The 24,758-nt window shown below is 57.6% G+C and overlaps 13 protein-coding genes across 17 annotated transcripts in view; 7 read left to right on the top strand and 6 right to left on the bottom strand.

Annotated features, from left to right (window-relative positions):
- The window catches only part of SDRG_14662 (hypothetical protein), a gene marked incomplete at its 5' end in the record, with an annotated part of 466 nt that extends 385 nt beyond the window's left edge, over positions 1–81 (bottom strand). The window contains one exon of the mRNA XM_008620810.1: positions 68–81. Within this exon, the coding sequence (XP_008619032.1) occupies positions 68–81 (14 nt within the window). The remainder of the gene's footprint in view (positions 1–67) is intronic.
- A 112-nt stretch (positions 82–193) lies between these two features.
- SDRG_14661 (hypothetical protein) lies at positions 194–787 on the top strand. Of its 3 annotated transcripts, none has more exons than XM_008620809.1 (2): positions 194–267; positions 335–787. In XM_008620809.1, exon 2 carries the CDS (start codon positions 388–390, stop codon positions 721–723), a length of 336 nt encoding a protein of 111 aa, XP_008619031.1. In that variant the 5' UTR covers positions 194–267; positions 335–387; the 3' UTR covers positions 724–787. The 3 variants fall into 3 exon arrangements, with proteins under 3 accessions (XP_008619031.1, XP_008619030.1, XP_008619029.1); XM_008620808.1 differs by having other exon boundaries at positions 194–280; XM_008620807.1 differs by having other exon boundaries at positions 194–285.
- Positions 788–1,058: 271 nt separating this feature from the next.
- On the bottom strand, positions 1,059–1,394 carry SDRG_14660 (hypothetical protein; the record flags this gene model as incomplete). Its single annotated transcript, XM_008620806.1, has 1 exon — positions 1,059–1,394. The coding sequence occupies one exon, from the start codon at positions 1,392–1,394 to the stop codon at positions 1,059–1,061; it is 336 nt and encodes a 111-aa protein (XP_008619028.1).
- A 2,497-nt stretch (positions 1,395–3,891) lies between these two features.
- Positions 3,892–4,224, top strand: SDRG_14659 (hypothetical protein; the record flags this gene model as incomplete). The annotated part of the gene is made up of 1 exon (XM_008620805.1): positions 3,892–4,224. The coding sequence occupies one exon, from the start codon at positions 3,892–3,894 to the stop codon at positions 4,222–4,224; it is 333 nt and encodes a 110-aa protein (XP_008619027.1).
- Positions 4,225–4,735: 511 nt separating this feature from the next.
- SDRG_14658 (4-aminobutyrate aminotransferase) lies at positions 4,736–6,413 on the bottom strand. The gene is made up of 3 exons (XM_008620804.1): positions 5,853–6,413; positions 5,400–5,794; positions 4,736–5,346 (listed from the first exon to the last, which is right to left on the bottom strand). The coding sequence occupies exons 1-3, from the start codon at positions 6,400–6,402 to the stop codon at positions 4,786–4,788; spliced, it is 1,506 nt and encodes a 501-aa protein (XP_008619026.1). The 5' UTR covers positions 6,403–6,413; the 3' UTR covers positions 4,736–4,785.
- A 646-nt stretch (positions 6,414–7,059) lies between these two features.
- SDRG_14657 (hypothetical protein) lies at positions 7,060–7,633 on the top strand. The gene has a single exon (XM_008620803.1). It carries the CDS (start codon positions 7,102–7,104, stop codon positions 7,588–7,590), a length of 489 nt encoding a protein of 162 aa, XP_008619025.1. The 5' UTR covers positions 7,060–7,101; the 3' UTR covers positions 7,591–7,633.
- A 244-nt stretch (positions 7,634–7,877) lies between these two features.
- SDRG_14656 (hypothetical protein) lies at positions 7,878–8,384 on the bottom strand. Its single transcript, XM_008620802.1, has one exon. The coding sequence runs from the start codon at positions 8,349–8,351 to the stop codon at positions 7,998–8,000; it is 354 nt and encodes a 117-aa protein (XP_008619024.1). The 5' UTR covers positions 8,352–8,384; the 3' UTR covers positions 7,878–7,997.
- Positions 8,385–8,775: 391 nt separating this feature from the next.
- Positions 8,776–9,006, top strand: SDRG_14655 (small nuclear ribonucleoprotein G; the record flags this gene model as incomplete). The annotated part of the gene is made up of 1 exon (XM_008620801.1): positions 8,776–9,006. The coding sequence occupies one exon, from the start codon at positions 8,776–8,778 to the stop codon at positions 9,004–9,006; it is 231 nt and encodes a 76-aa protein (XP_008619023.1).
- A 15-nt stretch (positions 9,007–9,021) lies between these two features.
- Positions 9,022–9,971, bottom strand: SDRG_14654 (hypothetical protein). The gene is made up of 2 exons (XM_008620800.1): positions 9,892–9,971; positions 9,022–9,848 (listed from the first exon to the last, which is right to left on the bottom strand). Exon 2 carries the CDS (start codon positions 9,632–9,634, stop codon positions 9,068–9,070), a length of 567 nt encoding a protein of 188 aa, XP_008619022.1. The 5' UTR covers positions 9,635–9,848; positions 9,892–9,971; the 3' UTR covers positions 9,022–9,067.
- Positions 9,972–10,156: 185 nt separating this feature from the next.
- Positions 10,157–11,178, top strand: SDRG_14653. Of its 2 annotated transcripts, XM_008620798.1 has the most exons (3): positions 10,227–10,377; positions 10,430–10,576; positions 10,634–10,711. In XM_008620798.1, exons 1-3 carry the CDS (start codon positions 10,227–10,229, stop codon positions 10,645–10,647), a joined length of 312 nt encoding a protein of 103 aa, XP_008619020.1. In that variant the 3' UTR covers positions 10,648–10,711. The 2 variants fall into 2 exon arrangements, with proteins under 2 accessions (XP_008619021.1, XP_008619020.1); XM_008620799.1 differs by having other exon boundaries at positions 10,157–10,377; positions 10,430–11,178.
- SDRG_14652 (hypothetical protein) lies at positions 11,125–16,979 on the bottom strand. The gene is made up of 5 exons (XM_008620797.1): positions 16,912–16,979; positions 15,155–16,857; positions 14,824–15,099; positions 14,497–14,772; positions 11,125–14,451 (listed from the first exon to the last, which is right to left on the bottom strand). The coding sequence occupies exons 1-5, from the start codon at positions 16,928–16,930 to the stop codon at positions 11,185–11,187; spliced, it is 5,541 nt and encodes a 1,846-aa protein (XP_008619019.1). The 5' UTR covers positions 16,931–16,979; the 3' UTR covers positions 11,125–11,184.
- A 522-nt stretch (positions 16,980–17,501) lies between these two features.
- Positions 17,502–21,703, top strand: SDRG_14651 (hypothetical protein). Its single transcript, XM_008620796.1, has 18 exons — positions 17,502–17,689; positions 17,743–17,956; positions 18,002–18,058; positions 18,108–18,299; positions 18,353–18,734; positions 18,786–18,885; positions 18,936–19,077; positions 19,128–19,278; positions 19,328–19,542; positions 19,592–19,844; positions 19,896–20,146; positions 20,215–20,365; positions 20,415–20,614; positions 20,665–20,729; positions 20,773–20,911; positions 20,962–21,283; positions 21,334–21,448; positions 21,499–21,703. The coding sequence occupies exons 1-18, from the start codon at positions 17,556–17,558 to the stop codon at positions 21,632–21,634; spliced, it is 3,219 nt and encodes a 1,072-aa protein (XP_008619018.1). The 5' UTR covers positions 17,502–17,555; the 3' UTR covers positions 21,635–21,703.
- A 722-nt stretch (positions 21,704–22,425) lies between these two features.
- On the top strand, positions 22,426–23,875 carry SDRG_14650. Of its 2 annotated transcripts, XM_008620795.1 has the most exons (8): positions 22,426–22,509; positions 22,561–22,991; positions 23,036–23,177; positions 23,225–23,287; positions 23,339–23,404; positions 23,452–23,488; positions 23,539–23,764; positions 23,804–23,875. In XM_008620795.1, exons 2-8 carry the CDS (start codon positions 22,663–22,665, stop codon positions 23,808–23,810), a joined length of 870 nt encoding a protein of 289 aa, XP_008619017.1. In that variant the 5' UTR covers positions 22,426–22,509; positions 22,561–22,662; the 3' UTR covers positions 23,811–23,875. The 2 variants fall into 2 exon arrangements, with proteins under 2 accessions (XP_008619017.1, XP_008619016.1); XM_008620794.1 differs by having other exon boundaries at positions 22,426–22,991; positions 23,539–23,824.
- Positions 23,876–24,758: the final 883 nt, after the last annotated feature.

The raw sequence follows: 24,758 nt of genomic DNA, 5'->3' as shown, positions 1-24,758 counted from the left end.
TGTTTTCGACGCAATGTGCCACGAATCGGAACTTGTCATCTTGTACACAAGTCAAATTCGTCTCTACCATGTGACACGCATTCCGAAGAACTCAAGTCTGGAGTCGCAGACACGATGGACCAATCATCGCTCATTTTGAGGGTTTGCAAAATCTTCCGCCGATTCGCACGAAGTCCAGAGCTCATGTGAAACACCTGACCACATCGTTTTTGATCACTCCAGTCCACAACAGCCCACTCCTAGCACTTGAATCAGGCCTTGTCCGAAGTCTCTTGAGCTTGTGACGCATGGTTCCCGACTTCATGGTGCCGATCTCTGACGTTCCCCGTTGTAGACCAAAAGACGAGTCCCACAACGCCTCATTTTTCAATTTCAACCATCGCCACCATGTCGTCGGTCCAAGAGCTCCACTTTTCTTCCGAAGCCGCCTTCCGCGACGAGATCACCCTCGACAAGTACAAGGACCGCTTGGTCGTTGTCGACTTTAGCGCCGTGTGGTGCCCACCGTGCCAGTACATCAAACCCATCTTCCGTGACTTTGCCAAGGACCTCCCGGAAGCAGCGTTCATCGAAGTCGACGTCGACGAGAGCGACGAGCTGTCGGCGGCCGTCGGTATCCGAGCGATGCCGACGTTCCAGTTCTATCGCAACGGCAAGAAGATTGATACGATGACGGGCGCCGACCCCACGGGTCTCAAGCGGCTGCTCCATCAGCACAAGTAAAGTCCCTCAAATCTCGACATCGTAATTACCCATCAATTAAAAACTTGTCTAGCATTTACCGATAAAAATCCTTTAGAAGCACAGTTGACTCGCTGGAGATCCGACAACTTGAGCGGCACACATCAAGACGGCCTGGCGAGTACCTAGCACAAACAAGCGACCATCAGGAAAGACGATATTGAGAACAGATAACCGCACACCTCACCTTTTGCTGTCGTGCCCACTAGTAACGTTATGCGAAACTTGCGGGCGGCTCCTTCTGGACAATGCACCAATAACGTCACGAAAATCTTGTGGAATACAAACATTATGACGTTATTAATTAGAAAAGCCGATTATTTCAGGGCCGCGACGAGTTCTTTCAAGGGCGCGGGGTTGGCGCCGACCATCGTATCGACGCGGCGGCCGTTGCGCCAGAACTGGAAGACCGGCACGACGTCAATACCGAGCGCTTGAGCGACTTCGACGCTGTCGTGCACGTCAATCTCGAGAAACTCGACCTCGCTGCCAAGGCTGTGGGCCAAGTCGTCCACGATCGGCTTCATCGACTGGCACGGCGGGCAGCCCGCGGCGCTAAAGTCGACAACGACCAAGTGATCCTTGTACTTGGCTTGCGTGAGCTCGTTGCGGAATGCAGATTCCGAGTGGAGCGACTGCATGTGAATGCCCATGATGGTGGTGTAGTGGTGGTGATGCTGCTGGAAAGCAAATTGAATTGTGCGTTGGAGATTGCTCGCCTCGTTTCGGCCGGGCCTGGCCCACGTGCAAAGGATGCGACGTCGATGTTATGCAACACCGCCATTTGGGACATGTCGATTGAGATTCGATGCGACGCGGCTCCTCGCGTCGCCTCTCTGCGCTTTGCTTGATTTTGCGGCTGCGACTCGTTGTCTCTGTACAGGCTCTTGGATGGGACAATGTCTGTACGCGCTCGCTGCTCTGCGTGCGCTGCAACGACCCTACGCGTGCAGTCTGCACTGCGTTGTGCATCGCAAGTCTGCTGGTCGTTGCGAGATGTAGACCCAAGCGCCTGAAAGTCCTAGAGCCGTCAAGAGCTAATAGCCGTCCGTATGCGCTCGCTAAAAGGGTTCACGCCACATCCAAATGATCGAAATTGACGTTTGGAAGCGTCGAATCTTTGCCTTGTCACGATCGTGATACATGTGCCCACACTGGATTCACGATATGTCATACGACATGTCTTTTTGGGCCTGGTCCGCACGTCCAGGACCGTAGTCCCCAAGCACAGCGAAACTCTCGTCGACGTGGACCATACATGATAGTGCACACGTCCAAAAGAGATAAGACTGCTACTAGCATATTCAAATGCCATGGGAAAAGTAGGCGACAACACTATTGCCTTTTTCCATATTCTAATACCCACGACAACCCATGGGGGGCAGAAGTGGCGAGCGAGACACCACGCATCGTCTGTGCGAGTCGCATGTATATTACCGTGCTGCTTGCTGTTTCTGTGTCATGGGCCCTGTTCAGAATGCGCTTGTGGCTGAGCATCCAGGATGAAAAAAGCACACCTTCTGGGCAAGAGACAGTGATGGCAATAGAATGTTTGAATTTCTAGAGCTATGTCAAGCCGTCCTAGTTCGTGTCTCTCGATCACAACACCGCAAACGAGACTGTGGCGATGTCTTTGGCCCGCCTGCACGAATGGATATGCCTGCGTAACCGGACTACCGCTCGCACTGTAGTCAGCGTGGTTGGACATTGCAGAGACGAGCCGACCGATCTATCCTTGCCCGTTCGGGAGCCGCCCGTGCGCCACTTCGACGCGCATAGCAATGTGAAATAAAGATAAGCGACTTAGCAACTTGGCGAGCCCGATACGCTGGCTCTTAACAGCCCCGCCTTGCACATCCGAAGCCTCAAAAGAGCTCGATATCCGAAGCCTCAAAAGAGCTCGATATCTACGCGCACTAAGTACTGGTACTGTGCCACAAAGGTGATATATGCATGCCAGAGTTTCTGGCACGGTGATACGGCCACGAGCAAGCCGAGCGCTTGATGCTACCAGCTCCAGTTCACTTGTGGCGTCAATGACCGCTCAACGAGCATCGCGTTAGCACTCTATCGTTGGTCTTTTTACACATGTTACTCCAGTATGAAGAGGACAACGAATGCAGCAGCGTGCTTGACGGAGTGTTTGGACAGCCGAACTGGGCGTGGATGTAGCTATCTTTGAGCTTTACCCGCCGCAGTCGATGATATCTCTCGACGACGACCTCCAGGGGCTACGCAGATTTCTCCAAATCTAAACGTCGAAAGAGCATCCTAGAGTGCGTCGAGATGCCCCATCCGAGGCAAGAAGCACCTGCGGATGGGCGAGACAAGTCGCTAAGCCCAGCGAGAAGGAAAGAAAAAGAGTGCGAGTCCACGTTTGCAAACTTTCCAACTTTCCTCAAGACCAAGCTTACGCGAAACGCGCTCAGCATACAGGTATAGTTGCGGCTCTGCCCTCCATCGCGCTTGTTATCGAGGTAGATGGCCGTGGCGCTGGCTACTGTAGCCATCATACTAGCGACAATGTCCGAAGCTATGGTGTCGAGGACTCTCCATGGGACCCTCCGAAAGGCCCACTCGTCGTGCGCCGACTTCAACCGCGGCAAAAACCGACTCCAGAAGGGGCGCGACCGTTGTAGTGAGCGACCTAAACAGCACGAACCGACAGAACGCTCATGGCACCCAACGCTTTAAAAAGCAGCTTTTCACGTTTCAAAAGTAACTTTTCACACCTCAAATAGCGTCACTCATGTCGAGAATCTATTTTTAGATGGCGTTCCCGCCATTTTGATAATCGCTTGGTCCAAAGGCTGATGCACACTCGAAATATCAGTATGCGTTGCTACTACTAGAATGATTTACTTCCTAAAACCTTCTCGAACCTCCTTCACTGACGATCGCTCCCGCTCGCGCTTTCCTTCCATACCCCCGCGTCTTTTATTGGACTGCGACGTGGGAACGGGACGCCGGATTGCATGTACTAGCACTGTGATTGGTCGAAACTCTATTTGTGTGAACCAATCCAAACCATGGCAATGTTCCCGAACGGCCGCGAGTTCACGGTATTTAATTGAAGGGAGTTGCTCTTATTTTATTATAATTGCGCCTGAGGCCGCTCATTTCGAATTTATTTCCACCAGCCGCAGCAGCATGGCCGTCGAGAACAAGCACTTTGCGAGCGAAGCCGCCTTCCAGGCCGAGATCGCCCAGGACAAGTACAAGGACCGCCTCATCGTCATCGACTTTACGGCCTCGTGGTGCCCGCCCTGCCAGTACATCAAGCCGATCTTCCACCGGTACGCCGACGAGACGCCGGACGCCACCTTCTTCCAGGTCGACGTCGACGAGAGCGACGAGCTTTCGGAGGCGCTCGGCGTGAGCGCGATGCCCACCTTCCAGTTCTGGCGCAACGGCGTCAAGGTTGAAGCGCTCACGGGCGCCGACAAGGACAAGCTCAAGGCGCTCATTGCGTCGCTCAAGTAAGCGCTATGTAATCCCCGTAATTCTACTGAACACGTGATGCATAACGTCGACAACGCAGCCACAAGTGCATGGACAACATAGACTGCGTGGCCATGGCGTCACTGCTGCTCCAACCTCCACAGCCCATGGGCAAGGACGACGCAGCGACACGCATGATCCGGCGACGGCGAGGAGGTGGATAGGAAGCCGGCTTGGTCGCACTCGAGCGGTCAGCGTTGGCGGAGAGTCTGCTGCAGGCATTCCTCATAGATGCAAAAAGGCGCTGCCCGAGGAAACCACAGAAGGTCCGGGAGATCCACCAGCGCGTGCGTATCGTGTCGAGCGCCAGCACCAGCGATATCAGAGGTACACGGAGCTCACGTGGCCCAACCTTGGCCGACCGCCCGAGCCTATTGTCTGTCGTCGCGGCAGCATACCCTGTGAGCCCACCGATGGCCTCGGGCGATCTCCCAACGGCGACTACAGGCCCTCGCTCTTGTCACCCTCAAAGGTTGGCTTCATCAAGCCGTCAGTAAACAAGGAACACACAGTATATATTTGTCAGTAAGGTACGCACTTGAATTACTTGAGCCCGTTGCAGACGTGGTCGATGAGCTCGAGCGCCTCGCGGGCGTGCTGGGGCTGAAAGACCAGCGCGGGTCGGAAGCGCAGAGACCGGTCGCCGCAGCCGCCCGATTGGAGCCCGACGCCGCGGAGGCGTGTCACCGCGAGGTCGCGCTGCGCCGGCGACGCAAAGTCCACGGCCACGTACGTGCCGACACCGCGCACGTTGCTGAGGACGCTCGGGTACTGGGCCGCGAGCTGGTGCAGGCCGTTCTGGAGGTACTCACCGGCGATGCGTGTGTTCTCGAGCAAGTGATCCTCGTCGACCGCATCGACAAAGGCTTGAAGCTGAAGCATCTTGGCCGGGTCGCCCATCCATGTGTTGAAGATGCGGTACGTCTCTTGCGGGCGAAACTCGGGCTTGGCGTAGTACCCACCCGTCTGCATCTTCTTGCTGAACGTCACCACGTCCGGCGGCCTCGCGAGCGCCCAGTGCTCGTGCGCCCAGAACTTGCCCGTGCTGCCGCCGCCCGTTTGCACTTCGTCCACGATAAATGCGACACCGTGCCGGGCTGCAATCTTGTGATGCCATCAGTGCCACCTGATACATTGATACACTGATAGTTTTGTACCTCGCGCAGCTGGCGGAAAAAGGCCGGACTCGCATGGTTGTCGCCGCCTTCAGCTTGGATTGGCTCGACGATCATGCCTGCCACCTCGGACGACGCTGTCTTCTTGACGTTGTGCTGCGTCAAGAGCGCGTCGACGTAGTCGAGGCACTTTGCCTCCTCTTGGGCGTTGGCATCTGCGTGGTCGGCCAGCGGGTACGTGAGCTTTGGGAACGGCGCGACGGGCCAGTCCATGGCGGGGATGTCCACCTTGTGAATGGCCTTGGAGTGTGTGGCCGAGAGACACCCGAGGAGGCGGCCATGGAAGCCGCCTGCAAACGACAAGATCGAGAGCGCGGGAGAGCCCGGCGCCGCGTTGCGCATGCTGGACTGCAAGTCTAGCTCGGTTGGCGGTCCGCCTACAATATCGCCTTCGATGAGCCTCTTTGCATACAGAGGCGAATGTATCTGTCGCACCGCGCGCCTTGGTTTGGTACCAGATGAAGACGGCCTTGAATGCGTTCTCGTTCGCGCACGAGCCGCACATGAGCGTCGCTATCTCGGACAGGCCGGGCGGCTGCATCTTAGCGAGCGTTGTCTCGAGCATGTTGGCCCAGTCGGCCGGCGGAAGGATCCCGAGGCACGGCCGCTGGCTTAAAATCGCGAGATTCTTGGGGTCCTGGATCGCTGCGTGGATGCGTGGGTGGTTGTATCCAATCGGGAGCGACGCGATCTGTGCATAGACATCGAGGTACCGGTTGCCGTCAACGTCCACGATGTAGTTGCCCTTGCTCGCGGTATAGTCGACAAAGAACTGGACGGCCGCCGCTTGCTGCATCGACTGCATCTCGCGGCCAAGCGCGATCGAGCGGGGGCCAGGGTACGACGTCGCCATGTGCGCCGAGGCGGCTTCGCCGGGGAAGGCCGGCGTCGGCGTCGACGGCAGCGCGGGTAGCGCCAATGAGGCAAATCCGCGCACCGTGCGCATCGTTTGCCGGCCGTTGGATACCATCATCATCCTCATCATGTCAAAGGAAAACTGACCACGGAAATCGAAACCCTAAGATCCAAGTTGAAGTTGGTGCGGCGCCGCCAGCTGGTCGATTGCGCACTCAGATCTCAACCCACTTGAACTTGTCGTCAGCAGGGAAGAAGAAGTGGGCGTGTTCATGATAGCATGCAGCGCACGCGGGGGCAGGGACGGGCTGGCGGCAAGCTCTGGCGGCAGGAGGGACGTTCAGAGATCTGATCGCGAAAGACGACAGCCATGGGTACGGTCCGACGAACGTCACTGAATCAGTTCGCACCGACACCCCACAGCACAGCTCCACAGCACTGGATCGGCATCACGAGACCATTGTAAGGTCCATTCATAATGGCAGCACATGAGGGCTATTGGTTCTGGTATGGCGCTAACCTTCCCGCCTCTTCATACAACGTTGAGAGCCAGGCTCGTCCGTGATACTACCGCTAATGGTAGTGGAGCGACAGGGGTTTGGGCTTGTTCTGCAGCAACAACCGAGCATTCTGTGAGGCTCGTCGATACCCTTGCACTCGGCGGATGCCAAGACAGCCATGCACGAGAGACGCTGTGTCAACTAATCGGTTTACTACCCCATGACGATCATGGCACCAAATGGAGACGCCCGATCTTTTGTTTTTATTTGTGGCAAAAGCCACGAATAATCTAATATGTGCCACCAATAGCTGCCACCACACCAAAACAATGGCGTTCGTTGCTGCGGCAAGGTGGATCAAGCCTCTCGTTACCGGCGGTGCGCGACGCGCGCTGCGACCGTGTGTCCGTGCCAGCGCTGTACACATGAAGCCGCGCACGGTGCAGCTGCCGATGGCCTTTAGCACGAAGCGCGAGATCCGCCGCCTCCACGTCGAAGGCCGCTACAGCGAGGTCGTCGTGTACAACGGGACCGTGTACCTCTCGGGTCAGCTGGCCGACGACCTCGACGGCGACGTTGCCGCGCAGACCACCGAGACGCTCGCGAGCATCGACCAATTCCTCGCCGACGCGGGCACGGATAAGTCGCGCATCCTCTCGGTGACCATCTACCTCAAGGACATGGCTGATTACGCCGGTATGAACGCGGTCTGGGACGCGTGGGTCGTCAAGGGCGCGACGCCGGCCCGCGCCACGGTGCAGTCGGCGCTGTACGACCCCAAGGTGCTCGTCGAGATGTCGGTCATCGCGGCGCTCTAATGCAGTACGAGGAGTTATTGCTTTTGATTTGATTGTCTCGGGATTTCATCGGTCTTTCCATTGGACCAAAGTGAAGCAAGAACCAACTGCGTACAGAAAGACACGTGACCAACAGGTCGCAACTGCGAGGTTCGCCGCCAGCGTCTGCCGTGGAGTGTATCGTCCGTCGCGTCTCGCTTTCGGTGCTTGGCACTCGTAGACGTGTCGAACGGTACCAGTATTGCTCAGCCCGATGTTCTTGAGTCTTTCGAAAGCTATTGTGCATTCGCTCCTCCACTTCAACGCGATATGCACTCAAACAAGCACGAGATTGCAGTTGAGAGGGCGTTCAAGTGATGTCGACGGCGCCAGTAAGAGTGATTTGTCTGTAGAAATCGAATACAAAAGCAATAACTCCTCGTACTGCATTAGAGCGCCGCGATGACCGACATCTCGACGAGCACCTTGGGGTCGTACAGCGCCGACTGCACCGTGGCGCGGGCCGGCGTCGCGCCCTTGACGACCCACGCGTCCCAGACCGCGTTCATACCGGCGTAATCAGCCATGTCCTTGAGGTAGATGGTCACCGAGAGGATGCGCGACTTGTCCGTGCCCGCGTCGGCGAGGAATTGGTCGATGCTCGCGAGCGTCTCGGTGGTCTGCGCGGCAATGTCGCCGTCGAGGTCGTCGGCCAGCTGACCCGAGAGGTACACGGTCCCGTTGTGCACGACGACCTCGCTGTAGCGGCCTTCGACGTGGAGGCGGCGGATCTCGCTGGGCATGTTGGCTGGCTGGTCTGGATCTGCAATGTGGCGTGATTCTAGCGGTATGAAACACCATTTCTGGTTTTATACAGCCCATAGTGTTTGAAACAGCAATTTGGTGCTTGGTGCGCGTTGCATTCCGTTGCAATATTGTTCCAGTGACAAGAGTGCCCCATGTGGATTGAATTTTACCTCTCGTGTCCCTTTGATTTGGATTGTATACAAGTACATGTGGGGACGAGTGGGCTAGCACCATCAAGCTCATGTTGTTTTGGAACAGGTGACTTGTTTAAAACGAAGTATGTTTTAAACTGAGATATACCTCGTTCGGATTGGTCAAAATAATCCTGCGGTCGGATTGGTTTAAAATCGGAAAAAGGGGAATTTCGAACGCTCGCGTTGTGAGTGGTGGAGTGTGCGAAGCAGCGAGTGACCAGGAAGCATGAGCAAGAACACGGGCCCGGATCTCAAGAAGTACATGGATAAGACGCTCTGCATCAAGCTCAATGGCAGCCGCAAGGTCTCGGGCGTCCTGCGCGGCTTCGACCAGTTCATGAACATCACGCTGGAAGAGGCCATCGAGGAGGTCTCGACGACCGAGGCCAACAAGCTCGGCATGGTCGTCATCCGCGGCAACAGCATCGTCCAATTCGAATGCCTCGACCGTATGTAAGCGTAAGGCGACTGATTAATGCAGCACACGTTATGTATTCATCCACCGTCAACGCACGTTCCTAGATCTGGTCTTCAAACTGCGTCAAGAGCCAACTTGTCATCTCGTCGTCGAGAAGGGGCATGCGGGCCTCGATCGTACCCACGTCGGCCTCGCTGTTGTACGCAAACGCAAGTGGTGTCATGTCCATGGCCATGTCAGTGAGCTTGGGAGGCGGCGGTTTGAGCCATGCCTGCGAATACGCCATCGACGCCTCCGTGTAGGCCAGCACACCTTTGGCTTTGGCTTCGTCGGGCTGCTTGGCCTTGTAGCTGCGCTCCTTGACTGTCTTGCGGACGATCTGCAGCGCCTGCGCGGGCTCTCGTAGCGAGAGCGACTCGTGGGCGTACGTGCACACGCTCGACTGTCGCCGGGACTGCTTCCGGAAGCTAAAGTAGTTGAGCTGGCGCTGGAAGCTCGTAAACTTGCTGTGGCGGAAGAAGCGCGGGAGCACCGATGTCGAGAAAACATCAATGTCGAGAATGTCAAAGGACTTGCCATCTTCGTTCCAATGGAGGCACGGCGCATGCGACTGCAGCATCTCGATGAGCGTCTGAATGAACGGCGCCAACGTTGGTCGTGGAGTCATCGGCACCTCGGGCTCGATTGCACTCTACACCGCTGCGCCACGTTGCTTGACGCATACGCGACCTGGTCCCGCCTTGTCCCGCCTTGTCCCGCCTTGTGGCGCGCGCGCTTACAACGATCGACCCGGTGGACAATCCGGACATCTTGGTCGGCTTGGTCCTACGTTGGCGACGTTCCTCGCACCGCGGGGCTCTTTGCGCCACGTTGCTCATCGCCTGTGTCAAAAATATACTGCGTCTGCCCATGGTATCGTCGTACCATTGTCTTGAGACTGTGCACGAGTCGAGGATCGTGGCGGCTGTGATATCCAAGCTTGCGATCACATGATCAACTTCAAGTCGTCTGGAGCAGTCCGGATACGGGCGTCGGCGGGCCACAGACACGGTGCGGTCGCGGGATTTAATTTAAATACAAATGGCAAGTAATAAAAATCCAGTTGACGGCGTTGGGCCTCTCCCTCCGGATACGGCGGTGGCGTCCTCACTTTCTTGTGTCGTTTTATTTTATTATCGTACGATTTGTATGAAAAGGGTCGAAAGTCGCATTGTATTGCGCCGCTCCGTAGCTTGCCATTCTGCAATTCGACCGACGCCATGTCCAAGCAAAGCTGCGCGTTGTGCTGCTCGATGCTCTCGGCCTTTGGTGTCATCTTCCTCGGGCTCCTCGGCTTCCTCATGCAGAGCCAGCCGCAGTACATCAAGAGCCTCGGGAAGGACGTGACGGCCGGCCCCGTGTACAACACTGGTAGATGCGCCATTGCGTTGCGAGTCGAATGAGCTCATGCCCTTGGATGTAGCCATCGTGTACGCCGGCGTGTTTGCGGCGTCGATTGCCGTCTACTTTGTCGAGGCCCGCAAGACCGACAATGGCAGCTCGGCGTACGAGCATCTGCAGATGAGCGAGCGCGTCGAAGGCGTCACGAACGAGAAGACGCCGCTTTTGAGTAGGTAACTCGTCGGCGCGCCGCGGCAAGCTCCTTCGCGTCGCTGACCTTCTGTAGATGAGGACGAATAGCTGGCTACGTACTTATATAAGCGATTTCGTTTCGTCCGCGTCCGCCCTTGTCGTACCCGCGTTTTTGAATACCACGACCTCCTTGACCCTGTGTGTTGTCTCGTGTCCCACGCAGCATTCGCCTCGCCCCTCTTGCCGCCGTCGACCGCGTCGCCATCACTTGACATGTCGCTACTGCATGTCTCCGCAGGCCGCACCCAAGTATGGCCTTCCGCCACTGGCCACTCCGTCGCCACGGGCAGGCTCGTCGGTTGCCCAGTCAGCACTTGGGCATCCTTGACACTGCTGAGTTGTGCGACGACCGCGTACGTTGACCCTTCATTGGCCCTCGATCGCTTCGACGCTTGGCACAGCTGCCCAGCCTCTTCCGACGCCATCACGAAGCCAGAAACTACAGCTTAGACGAAAGGGCAAGGCTCACTCATCTCAGTCGTGCCAGCATCTGCGCTGTACGTAGTCGTGGCGGTATTGATTGCAGTGCTTGGACACGTAAAGATCATATTCTGTTTGCTAATAGATAGTCGTTGGTGGTCTGAGCTAATGCGCCGATGCCGGGAGGAGCGCGAGGAGCGTTTGCAAAATTGAGATGGCGCGCGTCGGGTGCAACTGGCCCGGGAGCTCCTTGTTCTTGTGCGCTATCTGCTTGTCGACAATGCTCTTGGTCCGCGCACGCTTTGCAAAGAGCGCGTGGAGCAGCGAGAGCCGGCGGTGGGCTTCGCTCAAGAGCGTGTGCTGGCGGCCGTCAAACTCGACGTTGTCGCGCACGAGACACATGAGCGCGTACTTGAGGAGACGCGCGTTGAGCGTAAAGAGCACGGCCGAGTCGCGGTGCATTTGCATGAGGTCGATCCAGAGCTCGCAGCTCATTGCGTGGCCCTCGACGTCCTCGGCGATCGCAATGTTGGCCGCGTGGAACCGGCCTTGCTGGTGCAAACAGAGGTTCAGTACCACCTGCAATAGCTGGTGGAGCAGCTCGAGCTGCGGCCGGCTCCGGTTGCACTTGCGGATCGCTGCGTACAGCAGCCGGGGCACTTGATGCAAGAGACATTCGACGCAGCACTCGCGACTGAGGCGCGTGCACATTTCGAGCGTATGCACCGCGTGGAGCATGTCTTGAAGGCGCGGCGACGTGTGTAGAATCGCAAGCGCGCGCTTGAGCCGAAGGCGTAGCTTGATCTTCTCTTCTTGTACAAACAGCGGCTTTTGATCGCGGAGCGCCGCGGCGACGACGTTGGCCGACGTCTTGGCCGCGTCGAGGCGATGACGCACGGCCGTCACGGGCGAGAGCCGGTCGTACTGGCGACGGACGAGCGTGCCGCGCCACCACGCCTGGAGCTTGAGAATCGCCTCGCTCGGGAGGACGCGGTGCATCGAGATCCGGCGCGGCTTGGGCTGCTGCTTGCGCATGCGTGCGTGGGCCCACCACGCCTGGATGATGCGCGCCGCCGACTCGCGGTACTGGACGTGCTCGATGAGGCCGAGCCACCAGTTTTTGAGAAACTGGAGGCTTTGGTAGCGCCGCACAAAGTCCTGGATACGCGTGGCCGAGAGACTCTGCGCATCTTGTTGCTGGATCGAGAGACACACAGCGAGCGAGTGCCACTCATCTTGCATCGTCTTGAGCCGGCGGTTGGACTGCAGCGTACGCCACCACGACTGAAGCGTGTACGCGGCACCGTCGCGCTGCTCCTCGAGCACGAGCACGAGCTGGGTCCAGTAGGCCCGGACGCGCGACCGGCGCTGAACCTCCAGCCACCACGTTTGGAGCGTCTTGGCAGCTTGGTGCTGCATTAGCTTGGTCTCGTGCTGCCTCTGCACAACCATAGCGTCGCGTTGCTCGTACAGCAGTGTAATGATGTGCGTCCACCACGAACGGAGGATCGTTCGGCGCTTGTACTCGCGCCACATGGCCTGGAGCGTCGTCGCCGCTTCTCTCTCGCGCGCGCCGCGCTGGGCACGGAGACTCGTGATCGTGTCGGTCCACCACACCCGCACGAGGTACTGGCGCTGCGACGTGCGCCACGCGGTTTGCACAAGAAGCGCAGCCTGGTTGGCACGATAGACATCGGCGACCAAGGTGTGCCACGCGGCACGCAACACCGTCTTGCGCCAAGCGCGCTGGACAACGATTGCGGCGGCGTCGGTCGTTTGGAGCTCCCGGACGGCTGCAATGACATTGAGAAACCAGTCGCGGACCTGCGAACGCCGACACGCCTTGTACCACGCCTCTTGGATGACGCGCGCAGCGTGGTCGTGGTACGTGAGCACGGCGACCGCGTCGAGCCACCACTTTTTGTGGGCCCACGTGTGCGCGTAGTGGCGCCACCACGTCTGGAGACGCACGGCTGCGGCCACGGACGTCGTTTCCTGCGCATGCTTGGCGGCAACGGCAAGCGCGGTCCAGCGAGAGCGCACGCATACCGCCCGATATCGTCGAAAGGCGCGCTGGAGCCGCGTCGCAGCCGCAGACGTGTAGGCGTCCCAGAGCTCGTGGCGGTGGCGTTCGAGCACGTGGCTGACGAGATTATGCCACACAGCGACATTGGCCCGGCGCTTGGCATGGCGCCACGTCGTTTGAATGACTACCGCGGCGTGGTTGCAGCGCTGGTAATGGGCGGCGAGGATGACATCGACCCAGCGCTGCTTGCGCACGTGGAGCAGCATGGCTTTGCGATACCACAATTGCAGCGTCGTGGCTGCGTCGTGCTGCTGTTCGAGAAGCGCGTTGGCGAGCGCATACCACGTCGCCTGGATCCGGTACAAGGCGGCCATCTCGAAACGGCGTCGGCACCAGCGCTGGAGCCGCGTCGCCGCTGCTTGTTCCTTTTGTCGCAAGAGCACGACCATGGTCGACCATAAATGCTGCACCTTCTGCGTGCTCTTGGTGCGGAGCCAGCGCTGGATTCGGGTCGCCGCGGCCACTTGGCGACGCTGGAGACGCGCGTAGTAGACCAGGGCGTACCAGAACGCTTGCGTCTGGCGGCGCCGGACCGCGCGCTGCAGTGTCACGGCCGCCGCGTCGCGCAACGAGCGCAGGTGGAAGGTCATTCGGTGCCAAAGCGCCTTGGTGAACGAGACACGGCGATACGCGCGCCACCATTGCTGGAGACGGACCGCGCTCTGCGCTTGCTCCATCGCGCGGCGAAAGGCGGCTTGGGACGCACGAATGTCGGCGAGCCACGCGCGGACGGCCCGTTGAATGCACGCTGCGGCCGCATCAAAGTCGTAGTTGTTGTCCACCTCGATACCTTCTGGCGTTGCTTCGTCTTCGTCCCAGCGGGGCGGCGACGGCGGGGTCACGACCGCTACAGGAGGCGACGGCGGGGCCACGACCGCTACAGGAGGCGACGGCGGGGCAATAACGGCCATGGGTGGCGATCGAGGCCGAGGTGCATACACTGCGACGACCGGTGACCGTGGCGCGCGCACTGCGGTCAGCGTCGGCGACAACGGCGCATAGACCACTGTGGACCGTGGCACCGAAACAGGGGCCTGCGATGCGACGACAGGCACCGGCGGCACACGAACAGGTGACGCCACGACGACCGGCGAGAGCTCCCGAGCTATGATTGGCACCCGGACGGGGCTTCTCGCAGCCATTTGGGCACGGTGGCGGAGATACCGGGACCGGCAGACCACCATGCGACCAAACGCCTGGAGCTTCCGCGCCAAGTAAAGGAGGCGCTGCACACAGCGGATCGCAAACCGGTTGTGCGACGTCGTGTACCAAAAGCGCTGGATGACGCGCGCCGCGTGGTCGCGCTTGGCCCGGCGCAAACGGCGAAAGCGAGGCACCCACCAATGCTACATCAGGATCAATACCTCGTGCATCTAGCAACGTCGTTGTACCTGGAGCGTAAACGCCGCGTGGATCTCTTTGCTCGCGCCAAGGAGCCGCGAATGCAGATACGCGACGAACGTCATGATGATCTTCTCTTCGGGCAAATTGTTCGAGTCAAACTCGGGCACGAGGACGGGAACTTGGCCGAGGAGCTTGACTTTGGCGTTCACGAGCGCAAAGTTGGCGCGCTCTTGCGACAAAAGCGCTTCGAACTCATCGTGGCCAATGCGGTCCTTGTCGCTTCGGTCGCTTGTCGTCCAGTGCATGTCGGACTTTTCGAGCAGCTAAGATCACAAGGGTTATACTCCAACTGCATACATGGATAGAACTCGTACCCGCGGATGGTAGTAATGCACCATGAGGCAGAGCGCTTTCCCATCGGCAAACGACGCCGTAAAGTTGTGGATCGCGAGGTGGTAGTTGGCACACACGACGCGGCACCACTCGAGCAGCAACTGGGGAATCGACCGGTTGTTTTCGTCGATATCGCCGTCGTGGATCGTTGCATAGACTTGCGCGGCGAGACCCGACCACCGGCGCTTGACGCGGTCAATCTCGGCAGCGACCAAGGCGACGTCGACGACGTGTGAGATCTTGAAATGGCTAATGAGCTATAGTTTATCATGAGGAAACAGGACTCTAGTATAAGAGGAAGAGAAAGGGTACCTTCCAGAGGAGAGCAAGCGTCTTTTCACGGTGGCCGTCGACAATGTCCTTGGGCCCAATCGTCGTAGGCTGGTAGTTGGTCACGGCGCAGCTCGACTCGACCGCGTTGAGCTGCAATTGGCAGTGCTCTTCCAAAAACGACAGCGCGACCTTGACGTTGTGGACCTTTTGGAGCCGCGACACGGCCGGCAAGCGCAGCTGCGGGCTCAAGACCGTCCCGGGCACGAGCGTCTCGAGCAAGCGCACCAGTCGAACGCCGTCGCGGAGGTCCATGGCGAGGTTCTCGACCTGCATGTCCATCTCTTCAAGGACGCTTTGCTCGTATGCGACCGTGTACTCGAGATTGCCAAGATGGCGGAGTACGTTGCCTTCTTGGCTCAGAAACTTTTGGCAAAAATCGTACAAAATCTGCTTGGAGCTCTTGATGGTGCTTGACGGCCGGAAGAGACACGGCAGCGCAATGTGGTCGACGTGCCGCTGCGCATGCGCCTTGTCGAGGAAGTAGACGAGCATGAAGCACTTGACAAGCGTATGGACGCGGAGCTTGGCCAAGTACGCCTCGGACCGGTTGACGCCCAAATGCAGCGACGGGTGCTTGAGCGCCAACACCGGGTCGTTCGTGATGCGCTCGGCGATGAGCCGACGTAGAAAGAGCGGCATGTGCGACGATGACGAGGTCGGGTGGATGAGCTCGCCGAGCGACTCGACGATGCGAAGGCCGAGCACGACTTCGAGTCCAAGCGTGAGCCACAGCGGGTGGTAATGGTTGAGAAGCGTCATGAGCTCGTTCTGCAGACCGACGTCCACATGCAGCGGGCGGTCGGCTCGGATTGTGAGCCGCTTGGCCGTGATTTCCCGCTGGAGACGGTACAGGACGTGGTCCGTGTGGCTATGGTTGTACACGGCATGGGCTGCCTGTCGGATCTTGGACTCGAGGCGGCGGATCGCGAGCAGCCGCAGCTGGTAGTACCGGTCGGTCGTAAGCGGCGTCTCGTCCTTGATCTCGGCAAAGTGCGCGCCGAGGAGCGTAAAGTTGAGCCACTTTTGAAAGCCTTCTTCCTGCTTGGGGATCCATTGGTCGTCAAAGACAATGCGCCGCTTCTTCCAGAGCTGGCTCGTCGACGTCTCGGGCTTGCCTGCCTTGCGCAAGATCGTCGACGACGTCGACGCGTACGATGCGGCCAATGAGGAGGACGTCGATGTTACCTTGGCGCGCTTGGCAGACGAGGACGAGGATGACGAGGATGCAAGCGCGGTTCCTGTAGCGGTGGCGGTGAGCGTACAAAAGAGTTTGAAGCGCTTGTTCAGCCGCACGTGGAGCTTGGCGTGGACGCGGCCGGGCTTAGTCGGCGTAAACACCACGTCGATCGTCGCGGAAGACTGCATCGGGACGACAATCGCCTCGTGCGCATGGACGTAGAACTCGGAGCCAAGAGCCTTGGGTAGCACGTCCTCGACGACGATATGGGCGACGCCATGGTCGCTCGGGTTGAGGAAGCCGAGCGGTAGCGTCCTTGTCTGGCCAATCTCGATTGACCCAAAGTCGAGCTGGGGCACATGGCGGAAGTCGGACGCGATGAAGCACGAGGTCTGCGCCGGGAGCTTGCGCGGGGACGAGGCTTGGTTGGACACGTCGATGGATGGCATCTCGACGCCGGGGGTCTTGCGCTTGAGGGTCTTCTTGAGCTTCCGGTTCTCCTTCTCTAGGTACGCATGCTCCTCCATGAGCTGCCGGCCATCATGCGCGAAGCGTCTACCTGCGACTCGGACGTCCATCCCGCGGCAGCGAATCACTCACTGGTCGACCCAGCTGGGCTTCAAAATTCAAAAAGCCGAGTTTGAAAACTCAAAACCTCTCACAATGGATTGCCCGCGCGGCAACTTTTTTTCGTCCGTAATTAGTGTATGATATCGTCGCCTCTACCAGCACGTCCACCGTCTTCTGTCGGCGCTCTCGGACAGGACAACGAGCAATTTTGCGCTTCAGTATCAGAGAGGAAGCCCAAGACGAAGCACAAGCTTTCATTGCATTGTACCGGTACTAGTACCGGTATATGGGCACTCGATGAGAATTCCAAAATGTGTCGCCATTTGAAGCTAATACTGCAGTTATATTGGAACTGGCACGAATAGGCGGTTCGCTACGCCACAAGCTCATCTACCAGAGTACCTTGTAGATATATATCCCATTCATTGGCCTGCGCAATGTTGATACACGCCACGGATTCTTGGTCCGGCGACTGTATAGCTCCTAAACCTCTAGCAATTGATCGATAGCCGTGGCGCAAAATATAGTGTTATGAAGGAGAATGGACCCTCTTTTTGTCTCGAAGATCCGCTTGTGGCACGCGATCTCAAGCGTCGCCGCAGCGAAAGATCGCATCTGCGAGATTGCACCAGCATGAGCGTGAGCATCAAGGTGTGCATCCGGTGCCGGCCGTTCACGATCGATGACACGCTTGGCGTCGTCATGACACAGAAGGGTGACGAGGAAGGCGAGGTCGAGCTCATCAACTCGACGTACTCGACGACGCGGTACACCTCATACAAGCCATGCCACGGCCCAAGCCCATTCGATCGTGCGCTAGGTTTGGCTTTAGCTGGGCATGGTGGAGCGCATATGGCTACAAGCGCCACGTCAAGGGCGACTCGCTGCCCGCCGACAACATGCTGCTCGTGGACCAGGCCATGGCGTACGAGGCGTGCGGCGCCAAGATCAAGGACGACCTCTTGGGCGGCAACGCGGTCGTCATGTTCGCCTATGGCCTCAGCGGTTCGGGCAAAACGTTTACCGTCTTTGGCGTATGCTCGCTATACAGGCTGCGAAGCTCATGGCCATGGTTTTAGCCCGACGCCGTCGACATTCCCGAAGCGTGGTTCAAGCACGAAGAGCCGCATCCGCTCGTACGAAGCCTTCCACCGGAAAGATGATCTGAAGATGCTGATCATGTAGTGGGGCATCTTTCCGCGGCTTGCGTACAACCTCTTCAAGGAGAAGCAGGACGGGTGGAAGATCACGATGAAGTACTTTCAAAATGTCGTCGACACGGTCCGCGACCTCATGTCGCCGATGGCCCAAGAGCAGCAGTACAAGAACGGCATGCGCAAGGACCCGGATGGCTTTATGGACATTGAGTGGTGCCAGGTACACATGACATTACTATCCAATGGTATCCAACTATCCAACTATCCAATTAGGGCGTTGTGCTCAAGGACTGGAACGATCTCCGCAAGACATTTATGAGCGCCAACTCGCGCAAGGCGATTGCACCGACGCAGTTCAACCACCAGTCGACGCGTGGGCATTGCATCATGACGCTTGAAGTCGAAAAGCCGGATCCGGAGCGCGAAGGTATGAAGCAGCGCGGGCGCATCTATGTCTGCGACTTGGCCGGCACCGAGCCTGCCGGGGACATTGTGTACGCGAATTACCAAAAGCTCGTGTTTGACGACGGGTCGATCGAGATGAAGTACCTCGGACCGCACCAGGATGCATCGAAATCCAAGGAGCTCCAGGACCAAGGCAAGAAGATCAATTTGAGTTTGACGGAAATGGCCCAGTTTTTCATGAAGATGGCGGGTATTTCTCCATTTTATCGTATATATACGGTATTTTTATGTACATATCTAGAGGCTGTTCAGAAGAAGACGCTCAAGCCGGGCGCGAGCATTCCTGGCTGCAACTCGTACTTTCTCTGCAAGTACCTCAAGGACACGATGCTCCAAGCACGGTACACATACGACACTAGTCTCCACCTTGAAACATTGACACTTGTATTAGCACCTACCTCTTTTGCGCAGTCCGACCCGAAGTAACGTACCTCAACTACACCTTCTCGACGCTCGGCTTTGCCAAGAATGCGTCTGTCATCAAGCTACAGCCCAAGAAGGCATCTGCGGCCGCGTCACCCGCAGAACGCAAGGTGCCGCTTTCGGACAGCCAAAACAAAGCTCAGCATATTGTTACGCGTAGCTCATGGCCGAGCTCGATGAGATGAAGAACCTTGTGTCGATGCTCAAGGCTGAGAACGAAAAGATGGCTAAAATGGGCGGCGGCGGCGGTGGCAGCGACCAAGTCGACAAGATCAGCGCCCTTCTCGCCCAAAAGCAACGCGAACTCGAAGGTACTTGTATTATCTATGAATTAGTTTCTAACACGGCAGACAACGCTAGGTGTGCTCTCGGGGGAGACGAGCGATGGCGGCGACAGCGGGTCCAAGCCCGCGGCCAAGGCCCAAGAAGAGGCCATGCAGCGGCAGAAGGAGGAGTACGAGAAGCGTGGGATTTCACTCACGTTCTTTGAAGAGAAGACGATGCTGCCGTACTTGATCAACCTTGACGTCGACGCCTACCGGTCGCAGCGCTTCATGTACCTGCTCACGAAAGAGGTATGGTTGGCTCTAGAGCCAAGTGGACAATGTGTCCATAATTTGCTAGGTAACAATTGTCGGCACGAAAGGCGACATCAAGCCCATGTCGCTCTCGGTCGTCGACGGCCACTGCAGCTTTGAAAAATCTGCGCCCGTGCTCGCCGAAGACGGCGCCAACACGGGCAGCGTGGTCACACTCGTCGGTGGCAACGGCGACACAATGCACAATGGCAAAAAGCTCGAGAAAGGCGCGCGCGTTGAGCTTGCGGCGTTTGATCGCGTCGTGATTGGCAACGAACTCATGCTCTTCCGCTACCCGGGTGCGTACCCTTGCCCTACCCTAGCCCTAACGTCCAATTTTCGGTGTGTAGGCCGCGAGGACCCGGCGAAAGAGCCCCCAACGGCCGACGACGCGGCGCACGAGTTCCAGGAAGCGCTCCAGAGCCAAGATAAAGCGGCAATGCAAGCGCTGGAGGCGCAGCGACTGCAGTTTGAAGCCGAGAAGGCCGCGTGGGAAGAACAAAAGGCCCAAGCCCAAGCCGCGCGTTCCGAAGCGCTCTCGTCGGCAACACCAGAAGAGGTCGCCGAGCAAGAGCGCAAGCTGCAAGAACTCGAGCAGCAGGTTGGCATGTTTTTGCTTGAATTTTGAGGATTTTTAGGACTTTTAACAATGATATTTGTACCGGTTAGGAGAAGGAGCGACTCGCGCGACAAGTCAACGACCAAGAGCTGCGGGACGTTTTGCCCAAGATCAACGAACTCAAGCAAATCGTGCATGTGCTCAATCGCGATGTTTTGAGTTTTGAGACGGCACTCAAAGGCACGGGCGGTGATGGCCAAGGTACAATTTGGTTGCATTGAGTGGTCTTTTATAGAGCGCGCGTATCTAGGCATTCCGCAGGTCAAGGTCAAGGTCCACAACAGCAAGACCGACGAGACGATCTTGCTCGATGTGTTTGAGTTTGTGAAAGCGTACTCGCTCTTGAAAGACGAAGTTGCGTTTCTCAAGAACGCGATTGCCAACAACCGCGAGTACACGTCGCCCATGGGCCACGATCCAATCACACTCCTCTTTGACAACTCGTTCCACGTATATTTACCGCCGAATGCTCCCTGCTTACGGTATATTGAACTAACTAGGTCGGCAGTGCGACCAACTTTCCAGAGTATCTCTTGTACAACCTCGAGACGGATCCGGACGAAAGGTTCATCATCGCCTCTCTGTATCTAGCTCATAAGATGAGTTAGTCGCATGAACATCAAGAACGCAGTGCCGCCTTTCAACACGATCGGGAAGCTCGAGGTCGTTTGGACGCCGCTGAGCGCGGAAGACGAGGCGCAGCACAACCCGGACAACATTCAAGACATTGACGGTCCCATGGATCTGGTCCGTCGACCCACCGACAATATTGTCCTCATTTCTTACTTTGCCAATAGGTCGGCAAGTCGTGGACGTACAAGCTCGAGATCAAAGGCGCGACGGGGCTGCCGATGATTACGGACTTGGCCTATGTCCAGTATGAGTTTCTCGGCGAGCTCTTTACAACCGAAAGCGTTGAGCAAAACACGCGCAACCCCGTCTTCAATTACTCGCATGTGCACCACGTGCCGTGCGTCACGGCCGAGTTTGTCCAGTACCTGCAGACGCACCGGCTCGAGTTCCAGCTCTTCATCAACCCCTACATATTGGACCCGCCAAAAGACGCGATCAGTACGGCCAACCCCATGATTGTGAGTCTCCTTGGCGGCACCGCGACAGGTTGGTCCCTACTACCCGTTGGGTTCTGAGAGGTGTCGCCCTTGGTTTAGCCAAGCTGCCGTACGAGGAGCTCGAAGTCCAATGCAAGAAGCTCGAGGGCGAGAAGCAGCTTTTATCGGACGAAGTCGTGTTCTTGCGCCAAACGTTCAGGGCCGCGACAGGGCAGTACGTCTCTGTGGCAATGAAAATTGGTGTGATATGTTGAGCGTGTGTAGGGAGGCGCCGGCGTACGCACCGCAATCGGCAAGCGCCGAGACGACAGGGGACCTCTCGACACCGCGCAAGCAGCTGGCCGAGGCCAAGTCCAAGGACGCACTCCTCAACACCGAGACGCCGAACGCGACGGCGTAGATGGCATTCATAGTCCTAGTACCATGTATAGAAAGAAAGAACTAATATCCATGTCCAGCAGCCGCCGTGTATTCACCTCGTCGGGTTGTCGAAAGGTGGTGCTACCAACTAGTGGTGCGACTGCCAGTGCGCCAAGAAAAGCGGAGATCAGAGAACGAGGAGCTGCATCGGTCCCGCGATGGTTGCCGCTGAACGCCACCGGAGACATGATCAAGAACCCGAGCCGCCGTTGACGACTCGAGCGAGGGGCGTGCCGAGTAGAGACGGAGCAGATACGGCACCGATCGACTGGGTGTTGGCGTTGACAACCCGAGCCAAGGTCGTGTCGCCTTCGGCCCCGTTCCAGCGTCGTCGCGATCAACTTGAACTGAAGACGCGCATACAGCAGCGGGTTCTTGAGCCTAGAAGCTGTGACCCGCTTGAAGCGGCGCAATCGAAGGTGTGACCCGCTTGGAGCTCGAGCTGTTTGTGATGAAATGGAGGTCTAGTCAGTGAGAAAGACCGTGGTGCCCCAGAAAGGAGGACGGGCTTGGCGTAGAGAGACCTAGAAAGCTCCATGATGTCGCACTTGGGATTATATCATGGTCCCTGAAAGGACCGCATACTATAGTATAGTATAGTCGTTGCAGTGAAGAACATCAGAGCCATCATCGCAACATTTGCGTTCAGCGCTTGGATGCGTTGTTTTAGACTGCAAGAATATGGGCGGGCATTGATAATGCGAGATGTTGGTATTGACTGAATCGACGCAACTTTAGTGTTTGAAATGACTGCACCCAATGAGAAGTATACTCAAACCAGGATACATTAAACGTGAGGTTCGCTCTTGCGTCGACGCTCACAGGTCGGGTCGGCTTGAAGACCAGGGGTCCGAGGTGCCTTCGGGCATCTTTTGCTTTAGCTCAGCGACTGTGGCCATGGCGCAGGCGCTCAAGGTCGGGCGCTACTTGAGTGCTAACCCGTCGGCCACGATCGAGGACCTCGCACGCTTCGTGCTCACGGACGACAAGCTGCCAACGGAGACGGTCATGAACTGGGTGGCCTTCTTCATCAAGCCGTCCACCGAGCTCGTCGACGTTGGCGACATGTGCGAGACTCTCGGTCTTGACAGCGGCGCGTCTGCCCACTCGCTCCGGGTCAAGCGCAACCTGTGGATGCTCAACGACGACCAAGTCACGGTCGTATCCGTGGACTCCAAGACCACGTACCGTGTCGCCGCGTCCGCGATGTGCGAGGTCATCAGCAAGCTGTCCGGTGCCGGCGAGGCTCGTCGCATCTTGGCGCTGCTGCAAGAAGCGCGGCGAGCGTACCGGACACGCCTCGAGAAGGCTGGCGAACCCAAGGCGAAGAAGATCAAGTACGACGACCATGCGCGTTCGGAGCTCATGCACATTCTCGTAGGACGCATCACATGCCCGTGGCGGCGCCATCTCGCACAACCTCGACGCCAGCGCGTCAGCCTCGACCCGCAGCGCCGGTGACGCCCGCACCGGCGACAGTGCAGCATGAAGGCGCGCCAAGACGGTCTACGCGGCGCTTTGTGGTATGCACCTACTTCGTGCGAGTGTTCTTCATATCGGGCTTGTCTAGACGTTCATGTACGCCTCGCCGTCCCTCGTCATGGCGCCCAAAGGCGGCCTCGTCCTATGCAGTGTATGTATATGCGCGGCTCGACACAAAGCTCTCAACGATCGACATTTGTAGCATGCGGATGTCGAGGCCGAGAACGAAGCCGTCGTGAAAGGCTTGGCCGTCGCCTCTTACGCCGAGGTCCGTGTTGGGTCGTCTGCATGTTGTTTGATGATTCTTGATGGTAGCACGGCGAACAATCGTACCAGCACTCGACGACCGCCCGTACAACATGCGCTCTGTGTTGCCAAATTGACATGTTCTGTCTGCCGTAGCTGTCGCTGTGCGCCCGCTCGTGGCGACGCGGTCCAACCTTCAGCAAGTCGAGCTCGAGGGCTGCTCGGTGCTCCACTTTGCCGGGCACGGGATCAAGGAAGGCGCCCTGCTTTTCGAAAACCACAAGATGGCGGGCGATCTTGTCCATGCTCAAGAGGTCGTCAAGTACTTCAAGACCGACAAGCCTCGACTCGTCATCCTGCTGGCGTGCCACTCGACGACGATGTACGTTCATTTGCACATCTATGACTGAAACTATTGCAGGTTCTAGCTCCGGCGTTTCTGGCGGCCGGCGTCAAGCACGTCATTGCCGTGAGCTCGGACTCAAGACGCGGTGACTGTCCTTGTACAGTTTTATTGCTATGCGTCTTGACTAGGTTGTTTCCACTGTGCGGGCGCAACGTCGACGAGCGTTACTGCTGCGAAAGCGACATTGGGACACCCAGCATTGCCGGCGCACACAAGGTCGCGACCACCTCGTCTGCACGGTCAATGCTGGACGTACCGACGTCGTCTTTCGCATCGGGGACGCTTGTCGACGTTGCGTCCGCCTCAAGCACATTGGGTGCGTTCCGGCTGCCCGGGCAAATGAGACGCCATGCCCTGCGTCTTCTCCTTCGCGTCGACGAGCTTCTGGAAGATGCCCAGGTGCGTCTACCCCGTACGAGTTGCATTCTTTCTCATACGTATGGACTGCATAGGAGTCCAAGGGCGCCAACTCGATGAAGGACTCATTTGTCGAGAACGATGACGCAAGAAGCTTCGTTGTATTGGTACGTAGATCTGCAGTCGGTTCGCCAACCCGAAACCTCGCGACGCTTGGCTGCATGGGTCATGCAATGCCGGTAACTCACGCAACGTGCAGCGCAGTTTGCGAGCCGTAGCTCGGAATCAGCGCAAACTGCGATAATAAGCAAAACATTTAGTGTACTTGGTGGTTCTTGTGTGGCTTCTTTCGTCGAGTACATTAGTAGAAATGTCAAAGCGCGGCCTTGGCTCTTGGGTTTCAAACGCATGAGGCTCTCATTTGCGCAGGCATCACAAGGCCTGTTTAAAACATGTTTAAAACAGGCGCAGTCGGCATATAAAAACCAAGACAAACTCTCGGTCACCCCCATTCGCATGTTTGCGAGTTCATTTTGTACAAAATCATAGTATATGTTGTCTTTGGCATCGTAAATGGGGTGTGGGAGCTCTGTTGGGAACGAAACTTTGCGCA

Source organism: Saprolegnia diclina (genome assembly GCF_000281045.1).
Source record: "Saprolegnia diclina VS20 unplaced genomic scaffold supercont1.75, whole genome shotgun sequence".
Taxonomy (NCBI): Eukaryota; Oomycota; class Saprolegniomycetes; order Saprolegniales; family Saprolegniaceae; genus Saprolegnia; species Saprolegnia diclina.
The sequence above is the reverse complement of the archived record's forward strand: the minus strand, read 5'-3'. Positions and strand labels throughout refer to the sequence as shown.